Below are 11686 nucleotides of genomic sequence, written 5' to 3' on the forward strand. Positions count from 1 at the left end.
CCCACGGCAAAATGACTCTTAGAGCATGATTTCCCCTACAAAAATCCCACACCAGTTTCAATTTTCCGGGGGGAAATCCTACTCTTTGTAATAGTTATAGAGTGCGATTTCCCCTAGAGCCAATCCCCCCCTCCATGAAATATGGCTGTACTTATAAATGAGGGGGGGGGGGGGAGGGGTTGACACATTGTAATCGGTTGACAAAGTTTAACTTTATAAGAAACAAAAAGGAATTTTATTTTAAATGGATTTTCTCCAATTCTATTTCAAACTACATGTACGTGTACATAAGTGTCTCTCCGATATTCTGGTGTTTTAAATATTGTTTGAAACTAAAAATGGGTTATTTATTTCTAAAAATTTGAAATTTTGCAAAACTTTTAGAGAGTATTTGCTCACTGCTTTCAAATCCAATATTACATCGCTGGGGTCGAGGGGACATACTTATGCTTAATATGTCTTGCAAAAGCAGTGTTTCTTGTATTGTTGTGTTTATGGTTTTGGCTTTTTGAAGACCTACTCGATTCAAATACTCACAAAATGGCATGTGGAACCCGGCCTTCAATAAAATAAATTTAGAATTTTCTCATACACTCTCTGTAAAAAGATCGATCTATGGATGAAATACTGGGCCTTTAGAGGACAAGCGAATGATCAAATCATTTTAAAATTCGTGAACAAACAGGTACCATAGCGCCGAGAGAGGGTGTTGAGACATCATCGAATGTACGATTTCTTTTTTTTTTTTTTTTTTTTTACAAATTCGACAATTATTGAGTCGAAAACACTCATATTTCCAATAAAAAATCAGATGACTTTCATAAAACGTTTTGCCACAATATTGTCGAAATGATTAAAACATTGATGAATGGGGGGGGGGGGGACATCCTACTCTGAGAAAGAAAGGGGGAGTTTGGCTCTAGTGGGGGATTTTCCTCCGGTGGGAAAACTGGCTATGGTAGAAATTCTACTCTACAACACCGGTACATGTTTTTCTTTTATTTATTTATTTATTTTGGGTTGTTTTGTTTTTGTTTTGTTTGTTTTTGTTTTGTTTTTTGTTTTTTTGTTTTTTTGTTTTTTTTTTTTTTTGTTGTTTTTTTTTTTTTTGTTTTTATTTTTGTTTTTTGTTGTTTTTTTTTTTTTTTTTGGTTGTTTTTTGTTTTTGTTTTTTTTTTCCCTGCTTTTTTGTTTTGGGATTTTTTTTTCTTTTTTGATTTGTTTGTTTGTTTGTTTGTTTGTTTGTTTGTTTGTTGTTTTTTTTTTTTTTTTTTTTTTTGTTCTTTTTCCCAAAAAATTGTCCCCTGTCACCTCAACAAAATAATTTTATGTCAATTAGAATTTTAACAATGAATAAAACAGACTCTTTCAAGAACGACTTAGCTTGCAAGGTCACGTGATCAATAAGACCGTAAACAAAGATGGAGAACATAAATGTCCGGAGCACCGAGGTTGAAAATGTTTGCCCCGCGACAGTGTTACAAAGAATCCCTGTCATAATTAACAAAATACTGGAAACTCTTCCGATGAAGTCACTGCACGCCTGTGCAAGGTAAGTCTTGTTTTACTTAGTACTTCCGAGGAAACAGGGGTCTTTGACAGCAGAGGCTTAAATATTTATTATTGTCAGGTCTGGTACAATCACAAGATTTAGCTACGAAGCTTGAATTACCTACATAGCTTTATTTACCTACTGAATCAAACTTTTTTCTTAAATTAGCATTTTTCTCAGGATGTGCAGAAAATTGCACTTTGGTGCAGTGATAATTTTCAACTTTAAAGCGACAGTACGGCTGCAAAATGTGTGCTTTTTCATTCAGATTTACCCAATATGTCTTTAAGAAATAAGGTATAAAGTTGATGTAAGCAGTTTGAGAAACAGAAATATTCTCTACTCAAACAAAATTAACGTAATTAGAATCTGCCGGAAAATCAAGGGTCGTACGAACTGCAGCAATCTTAGATCTGTTTATTTGTACAACGTGAATTCTAAAACGGCACGTGCCTACACCAGTCTAGACGAACTCCAAAAACAGCGTGAACTCCGAAAACGAAGTCTTTGGCTCCATCATGCATTGCGGCAAAATGGCGTCCGATGTAAACAAACGATGGATTGTCGTTCGTTTCTCCAAATATATGGCAGCATAATGGCTGTATTTAGTGCATTGTTATTTCATTTTATTTTTTATTGAATGGATAATTGCATTTATTAAATTATTTTGTGGATATTGACTTATTTATTGCTTCAAACTCTTGCATAATAGTGAATTGGATATATGACATCGAATTCAATACTGCCAGTAAGAAATATTTTCTTATTTAATTTATTGTCTCCTTGATTTAAATTTTATGTCGTTCCAAAAATAAAGGTGCTTTTATTTGTTTTTGAAGACACCCAGCTTGTATATTTATTTTAATCAGAAAATGCGCATTTTTCCACCACAGAGCAGAGATATTAACAGGTTCATTTTTAGAAGACATGTTGTGCCCTTAATATTTAGAAGAGTGGTTTTTAAAGTTTTCATATTAATAGATAATAGTTTTAAAAATGTTTTCATAATACATTGTAATATCTGTTCGTATGTGATAAAAAATCGGTAAATAACAATGGTAATAACTTACGCGTTCAATTCCGATGTCGTACACAAATAAAAAAAACGGAATGCTAATTTATGTGTAAAATTCAGTCACGTTTTTTACAGTTACAATATTTATGTCCCATTTTGCATATATATCCCTTTTATTATGCATATTTCCTTCTCAAAATGTATCATTTTCTCTGTAATTGATCTGACTTGAAACGTTAACTTTGAAAGTAAATATCTACTTTATTGCAAATAAGATCAAAAATCTGACAAATACGATCTCTTCCGAAGTCTTTTATTTAGCATTTCTGAGTACTGGCATAATTGCCATACTTTTCAAAACTTTGCATGGACAGTTTTTGTAGACCCATCATTTTTGCCGAAAAATTGCCATTTTTTGTGTGTGTGCGCATGCGTGGACTCTATTTTCGGAGTCTTTTTCAGTCTCAATTTCTTACTTCCGGAAACGCTGTTTTTGGAGTTCGTCTAGACTGTACACTGTAGAGTTTACAATTATAATGAATATTAGGTAAAAGCAATTTTCAAAAACAAATTATCATAACTTTCTGATAAAATAATCTAAAATAATAATCGTAAAGATTTTAGTCTGCATTTAGGCGAATTTAACAGAATTAAAAGTACAAATGTTGACGTTTTGTGTATTGGGGTCCGAGAAAGGAAAAACCAACTAATCATACGTTATCGCGGCAAATGTCAAACAAAATATTTTTCTGCACAGTTAAAAAAAATTAGCATTTCAAATGGCAACAATGTTTAGAAGTCAAAGGTGTATTTTTATGTTGAGTTTACACTATTTTTTTTCTTTGAAAGCGATGGAAAAATGAGAAATGATAACAAGTATCAACAAACCTGTCGAATAGAACCTTCGAGAGCCCTGCATGAGTGTTGCCGAGTTCCCGTTTCTCAGTTCCTTATCCTTCGATTATATTAATTCCCAAACTAAATTTTAGTCAGGAAAGTTGCTTTTTCAAGTTCTATTTTCAGTTTCTTTTTCTTTTTGGTCGACTTTGTCAATGTAGCAGGCCTACCGGACTTCCCTCTCTAACCATGCTGTTTTGTTTATGAAAACTACACATGCGTTCATAGCATGGAATGTGGAACCCCGAACACGTTGCGATGTATGTATTTACGTCCCATAAATAACTATTAATTTTAATGAAATAATCTAAATTATTCAATTGTAAAAGTTGTAATTTTCTGAAAGTTTATACATTTATGAGTACTAAAAAAATTCCAAATCTTGTCGGAAAATTTTATCTAGTCAGTTTTTTGATGAGATGCGCCGTACTGTCACTTTAAGCTCATCTGAAAACAATTCATGAAAAAATCAGTCTTGGAGATCTGTCTTTTTCTGCGCAGTTTCAATCAAAGTTCTGCATGTTTTGGGGCTATACACAACAGTTAATTTGTGACCAAACGGTTACTTCTTGAATGAAATAACAAAGAAGACCCGTTATGGTTAACATGAGCACAATGAGTAGCAATCATACTTATCCATGCTTCATCGCACACAAGGTGGTGTACAGTTACTTAAACAATGGAAATACATCTTTTCCTGAAAGGTGTTCAAACGCAGCATTGTTAAATCTATCTCTGCATTGGATTGCTTTTTAAATAATTCCTAGTATAAATATTAGTAGTAATTTATTTGCGACTTTTTGTCTTTTTAAAATAAAAAGCAAAATTGTCTTGAAATAGCTAAATAAAGCTACCTGAGGTAGGTAAATAAAGCTACGGTAGGTAATTTTAGCTACGTAGCTTAATGTACTGATTGTACTGGACCTGGTTAATTGGGACCAATCGCCAAAATGGGATATAATAACCCGTCTGGATTAGTGGGATATCATATCCCAAATGGAATAAAAATTTACTGTAACAGGGGTTTGTTATGAATAAACAAGCACGCCTCTGTCAGGGTTCAGGTCTAATTTTATTGACACAGTGAGCAATATGTAATATTAGCATAGCCCTGAAATATAATGAAACAACAGTATTATATTACATCAAATCAATCCTATTAATGCATCATTTATACATACATCTAGCTCTCATAGATAACATATTGATAATGATATATTATAGAAAAGATGCATATATGTACATTTACTCTCAATTAAGGGAGATAACTCTGACAACTGATACATAGACATTACATATTTTCTCCCATATAAAGGCATAAAAAAATATTACTAATTAAAACAAATAGTTCCTTACCATTCTGTGGGAAAAGGCTTTACCACATGAATGTATGATGTCATAACATGTATATGGACTCTGTAATTTAATACAGTATACATTAAAATATATATTCCACTAAGATAAACTCATCTGTTCACTTTGAACAAAGTAACCAAATATCTGGGTCATAAAAATATATAGTGTAACTGAACATAACAATTTACACTTTCAATATATAACATTACTGATCTTCAAAATCAATAATTCCAATCATAAAAATAAATACCTTTCTCTCATGGTCATTCATTCCATTAATATAAAGTGTAAATGGGATTTATTATAATTGCATATTTACAGACTGGACAAGTTAATTAACTATTAGCAATAAAGAAAAGTTAGTACTTACCAAAAAGTGGAAAAAAGTCAGTCTCCAAGTGTAAGTCATTAGAGTCCATAAAATGAAGTCTTGGCAATAACTCAACAAGACAAAGAATGTATATTTTGGTGGTAAAACCAATGACCAAAAGAATAAAACCAATAAGATCCAACTTCTTAAAACAAACTATCAATGAAAACCAATAAAACACCAAAACCTCTGACCTGCCCTAAGGTAACTAATTGTACAAGTTTACAGGTAGGGCTAGGGAAATAAAGGGGTGGATCCAACATTTTATGTTTATCTATTATGATAGTTTAATTTATTTACATTTAATTTAAAACATTTATTTATTAAATATACCGGATATTCCACACAACTACATATACAGTGGAATTTTTTTTTTTTGGGGGGGGGGGGGGGGGGGGGGGGAGGAGGCTTTAAATATCATGAATCCGCATCAAAATTATTAAAAAGTAGAGCCTAATAACTTTCAGCAAGCAAGTTTTTCTGCAACCCTACATTTTGTTAGATTGATCCCAAGGAGTTTATGAACTTCCAAGGGATTAATCTCCTAAACAGTGGGCATACAGAAATACTTGTTAACCAAAAGTTATTCCTTTATAAATATCTTGATGTGAATTTATGATATTTAAAGCCAAAATTTAAAAAAATCAATTTTCGCACTGTAAATTTATATCCCATTTGGGATATTATATCCCATACGGGCTATTATATCCCATTTGGGCGATTGGTCCCAACTTGCTAAATGATAGCAATCTGGCAATGCAAGTTTTTGTGTTGTAGAGTCTGTCGAACCTGGAATGAAATTGTGAAAAAGATAAAGCAGACAAGAACAAGTCTACATTGGCTCTGTGTCCAGGGTGAAGATGAAGAAAACCAAAAGGATCACAACATTGTAGAAGATCTCACAATGTCATTTCAGGTACACTTCATCTATGTAGAATTGTACATTGTTGAGCCATGCATGCATGGTAAGGTGGAGTTCCCCTCTTTTGGCTTTTATTTCTGTATCTGTCTGTATTTTATCAAGTGAAGTGTTTACCTATGCCAGATATCATAAAAATTTATTTATCTTTTGAAGAAGTTGACTTCAGAGCCTGCACATGTTTTTGTCTTCTGTACTTCATCATTGTTTGAGGAGTCTTTATATGTACCGTCAAAGAGTCAGAGTAGAAGACCCAGGCTATGCAAAAGTCAATCGTATGATGTGGAAAGCTTCATTACATCCCTTTTGCCCAGTTCCTGCAAGTGCTACTCAGTGGCAGCTGATGGAATTATTGGTACATAATTTTATAATACATAAGCATATATACACGTAAGTTATATGCTCTTAGTTCTAGACGTCAAATTTATTTATTTTTTAATTTAAAAACAGCATTTGAAACCCTTTCTCTTAATTGACAGTTATAGGGTGTATAAAATATAAATCAGTAAGAAGTCTAATTTTTAATTTTTTTTATTTCAGGAAGTAGTGTAAATAAAACAGTAGAAATTGAACATTCAGTGATGGCAATGACTTATTTGGCCATTCCAAGGTTACCAGGTGTTGAAATTTATGATTTCTTCATAGACCTTAATAAACATATTCCCCCCATGACTCCAGAAATTCCTGACCTATTTAATGTGGAAGAAGTGACGACTGTACCATATGACCAGGAGGTGAAGGCCATCCTGTTTTTCTCTGACCTTCACTTCTGTCCTCAAGAGATTCAGTTGGGACTGCTGGACTATTATAATGGCTGTCCTGTGGTTGGGGGATATGTGGACCATATTGTGACACCCCTCTCAGAATGTGGACTAGATGAGTAAGTGCATGTTCTATTAAAAAAATGGGTTTTTAATCAAAGTATATTTGTAAATCATATACGGTACCAATTTTGATGCACCAGTTGCGCATTTTGGCAAATTATGTCTCTTCATTGATGCTCAAGCTGAAACGTTGGAAATCCAAAATATTTAAATAAGAAAGACTTGGAAGAGCTGAAAAAAGGTGCCAAAGACTGGAGCCAAATATGTCAAAGGATCAGAGCTATGCATGAGGGATATATATATATGTATATATTTTAATTCATATATATTAATAAAGGCCAAATTTTCTGCTTTAATGAACAAAAAGCTTGCTCATGACCAGAGCTTTACAACCTGCAACCAGTTACAATTCAGAAAGATTCAGGCCATAGGAATGTGCAGTATAATTGTTAGGTAGTTGAAAGAGTTCTTTTTAAGCTGATTAAAAATGTCCTTTTTGTAATGTTGCCCCATAAGGAGCGAGAGGTGGGGGTGGTATTAGTCCTCTTAGTACCATTCTACTGTTAGACAGAACTAAAGTTTACCTCTGTTAGATCTAACAATTTCAGTCCATTGAAGAGTCTATATTAAATTTGATTCTAAAAAGCAAAGTAAAGTTATTTTATACACAAAATATTTGACTTCTGACCCTCTCTGCTGTAAAATGTTTTAGATGATTGTTGTATTATGGAGCAACTGTGTATCATTGACAAAGTGAAGACTACTGCGAAAGCAAAATGAATGTCAACCCTTTTAAGAGTTACTGTTCTTTACATACTTTTACAGGTCGTCAGATTCACAGGTTCGATGTATTGCCTTATGTGGACCAAATGTACAGGTGGCCTCTGTTGTTGTCAAGGAAGACACAGATAGTGAAAAGGAAATAGAAAAAGAACTTCTGAAACTGAAGGCTTGCAATCTGCCCACAGAGAAAAGCTTTGCTTTTATGTTTGCATGCCTAGGCAGAGGAAAATCATATCACCATGGCAAAGAAAACGTGGAATCCTCTATATTTAGGAAGATATTTCCACAGACACCGTTGTTTGGATTCTTTGGGAATGGTGAAATTGGCATGAATTATCTTCATCCGTATGATTCTATGGAAAATGGTTTTAAGTCAAAGAAGACGAAGACAAGTCGTCACCATCCCAAACTGTCTCACGCTTATACCTCAATATTTCTCTTAGTTTCTATCACCTCTTGTTAATTTAATAAAGTCAATGTAATGTATAGAAAAGGCTTTATTAGATATTATTTCTTTCAATAAGAAATGTATATAAACAATACCCTAATATTTAGATTAGGCATGGAGCAATCATTCTTACATGAATATATATATGAGATGATTATTGTATATTCTTATTAAATTGGTTTTAATATTGTTATCTTGCAAAAGATATCTTTTTTTTACATTTAGCCTTTTGAAGAATGAGAAATAAGTAACAAGCAAATTCAAAGAATTATGCTCCCCTGCTTTTGGTGTCTTAGTGGTTGGGATGCTATTATTAATGGCATATTGTAATTGTCTTATTTGTGTGTATTGTCTTGTCTGTTCATCATAAAAAAAAGACAAATTATTGAATAAGATAAAAGTTATGGCCAAGATTAAAGCTTCTCAAAACTGCACCAAACTTCAAGGTCATGAGATCAAATATCAGAAAACAACCCGAAAGGTATTGCCTCAAATAATGCACATTTGAATATATATATATATATATATATATATATATATATATATATATATATATATATATATATATATATATATATATATATATATATATATATATATATATATATGAAAGCTCGGTTTCTTCCGAAGCAAAAGTTATGCTAAAGTTAATCTTTTTTTTATAAGTAGGTCAAACTTCTAGGTCAAAATCATGAGTCAAAAATTATTTACCTTTCTGAAAGGTGTTGTCGTAGGTAATGTACTCGTAAAATATGAAAGCCCCGTTTTCTTTCATTAAAAAATAGGTTAAAATTGAAGGTGAAGGTCAGTGTCAAAAACCAGAGTACATTCAAAAAGGCCCTGAAACAGGTAATGTATTTGTCAATTATAAATGTCCTATCTTCCCCCATTCAAAAGTTATCATTTGAAAATTTGATCAAAGAGTTACAAATCAGCATATTTGGAAACTTCTTGTCGCAGGTAATGCACATGTCAGTTATGAATGCCCTATCCACTCTCCTTCAGAAGTTGTCAGCAATGATAAAATTTTTGAAAATTAGGTCAAACTTGAAGGTCAAGGTTACTGGGTCAAAAAACATTGCATATTCGAAAACTTCTTGTCATACGTAATACATTTGTCAAATATGAACGCCATTTCTTCTCATTTAAAATTATCACCAATTTTTTTTTAATTTGAAAATTAGGTCTAACCTCAAGATCACGAGGTCAAAAATCATAGCATGTTCGGAATTGTCTTGTCACAGGTAATGCATATGTCAAATATGAATGTCAGTGTCCTATTTTCCCTCATAACCAATTCTATTTGAATTTGAATTCTATTTGAATATTACATATAAAGAAAGATTTTGTATCTTGGAACAAAATTTCAAAAAAATTGAATTTGCGTCCTAGGTATTTTGTTCTACCTTAATTCTCATTCATAAGTCAGTCTGTCACAAAAACTTTAACCTTGGTCATAGATTTTGGCCAAGAAAACATAGAGCTTTCATATTTCACATGTACATTATCTGTGACAAGACCTTTCCAAATATACTCTGACTTTTGACCTCATGACTTTGACGTTTGACCTAATTTTCAAAAAAAAAAAAAAAAAAAAAACAACATTACTTTTACCTTGGTCTAAACTTTTAAATGAGAAGAGACAGGGCTTTCATATTTCATACGTACATTACCTGACAAGACCTTTCCAAATATACTATGATTAACCTTGGCCATAACTTTTGAATGATTGGGTGCTACGGTTTTCATACTTCACATGTGTATTCCTTGTGACAAGACCTTCCCTTGGGTACCAACGATTTTCCCCTTTGACCTTTGAGTTTGACCTACTTTTGAAAAACTTTAACCTTGGCCATAACTGTGGAACAGCTAGGGCTTTATTTTCATATGTATATTCCTTGTGACAAGTCCTTCCTTTGGGTTTCCTTGTGACAAGACCAATAGAGTTGGAGTTAGACTTGCATTTGAGAAACTTTAGTCTTCGCTACGAGTTGCCGGGTTACACTATGCTTCTTGACACATGCGTTGTTATTTAGACTGTGTCTTGACACATGCATCTTCAGAATACTTTATAAATATGAAGTTTTATCCTCTTAAAAAATAACAAAGCCTTCATATTTCCTTTCTAGATTTATATAAGCTGAGCGAATCATTCCTAATTTTCTTTTTATGGTAATTCTTGGAAGATATAATTTAATATATATTCCAAAGAAAACTCCTCTTTATGATAATAATCAACTTACTTTATCTTATTGTATTTTAATCAGTATTTTTTTCGTTTTGATTCTTTTCGGATGCGATTTTTGCAACAATATGGAGGAAAATAAGCCTATAAACCAATCTCAACTCTGACCTTTCTTTTAATTGGTCAATTCCATGCATCTTGACACAAGGAATAGAACAAGTTCTATTCCATGTGTCAAGATGCAGCACCTATCAAATTTAACACAAGGGGCTATTTACACTTTGAATTTAGATTCATGCATCCAAGATGCATGTGTCAAGATGCATAGTGTAAACCGGCCTTATAGGGAGGCATCACACCTTGTTTGTTTTTTAATTGGTCACAAAATATATCGCAGATGAATATTCTGGACGAGAGGAGGAAAACGGAGTTTCTCCGCACACCACTCCTGCCGTATGGTACTGTGCATTTGTACGGTGGCTGAAACCGGTAGAGTTTAAATCGGCTTTTTGTTTTTTTTATTATTTGAATACTTCTGTGGATTTATTTCACATACCATTTGGATTATATATATATATATATATATATATATATATATATATATATATATATATATATATATATATATATATATATATATATATATATATATAATTAAGTCATTAGCTATTGTGAAAGTAAGCACTATTGTCGTTTTATAGAAGTAGAAACATCAAGTCTGTGTGCGTTTCAGAATCTTTAAATAGGAACACAAGTTTATATGCTGTTATTTACTTGATCGTGTTATCAAGTTTGAGCCAATCAGAGAGTTTGGAATAAAAGAGAAAAATAATTTTTTGTAATAAATCAATACAACTATTAAATAATGTAGTATACAGGGAAATTTTCTCCCCCCGTTTTTTTCTACCCTTTCGCCCTACTCACAGGCTGGGCGAATTCAAAGAACACAGTTTAATTTCTTAAACTGAACTGCGAATGGGCGATTTTTAAACGGGGCAAAATTGTTTGCAGGTGTGAAGGGGCGAAAATAATCCTGTATATAGTATTGAAACTTTGTTTTCTAAAGACGTTTCTTTTGAATTTAGCACCATACAACTAAATCATTTTAAAATCAAAGTCTCAGAACTTCATGATGTATACATCACTAACTGCTGTCTATAGCATAAAATTTATTGCAATAAACATTTATTAAAGTTTATGGAATATATTTTGTGTACATCAATGTATAAAGAATGTTGCCCCAGGTATTCTGCACGTGGAGTTAGCTAGAATAGACCAAATGTCGAATCTGTTCCATACCTACCGTCGGCTACGTAATATACAAAATGTATAAACTA

The 11686-nt window shown here is 32.5% G+C and overlaps 1 protein-coding gene across 2 annotated transcripts; it reads left to right on the plus strand.

Annotated features, from left to right (window-relative positions):
* Window positions 1-1416: 1416 nt before the first annotated feature.
* Window positions 1417-8308, plus strand: LOC133183223 (F-box only protein 22-like). 2 transcript variants are annotated; one of them, XM_061318171.1, is made up of 5 exons: window positions 1417-1552; window positions 5968-6106; window positions 6266-6464; window positions 6650-6989; window positions 7759-8308. In XM_061318171.1, exons 1-5 carry the CDS (start codon window positions 1422-1424, stop codon window positions 8177-8179), a joined length of 1230 nt encoding a protein of 409 aa, XP_061174155.1. In that variant the 5' UTR covers window positions 1417-1421; the 3' UTR covers window positions 8180-8308. The 2 variants fall into 2 exon arrangements, with proteins under 2 accessions (XP_061174155.1, XP_061174156.1); XM_061318172.1 differs by having other exon boundaries at window positions 6269-6464.
* The last annotated feature ends 3378 nt before the right edge of the window (window positions 8309-11686 follow it).

Source organism: Saccostrea echinata, unplaced genomic scaffold, assembly GCF_033153115.1.
Source record: "Saccostrea echinata isolate AGI-Se365-2 ecotype Australia unplaced genomic scaffold, CSIRO_AGI_Sech_v1 ptg000009l, whole genome shotgun sequence".
Classification (NCBI taxonomy): Eukaryota; Metazoa; Mollusca; class Bivalvia; order Ostreida; family Ostreidae; genus Saccostrea; species Saccostrea echinata.

What these genes read in the sequence shown, in the direction of transcription:
- LOC133183223 (XM_061318171.1), top strand. Translation starts at nt 1,422, where the DNA reads ATGGAGAACATAAATGTCCGGAGCACCGAGGTTGAAAATGTTTGCCCC. An exon ending in GGCAGCTGATGGAATTATTG is followed by an intron (nt 6,465 to 6,649) that starts GTACATAATTTT and finishes TTTTTATTTCAG; the next exon opens with GAAGTAGTGTAAATAAAACA. An exon ending in TCAGAATGTGGACTAGATGA is followed by an intron (nt 6,990 to 7,758) that starts GTAAGTGCATGT and finishes ATACTTTTACAG; the next exon opens with GTCGTCAGATTCACAGGTTC.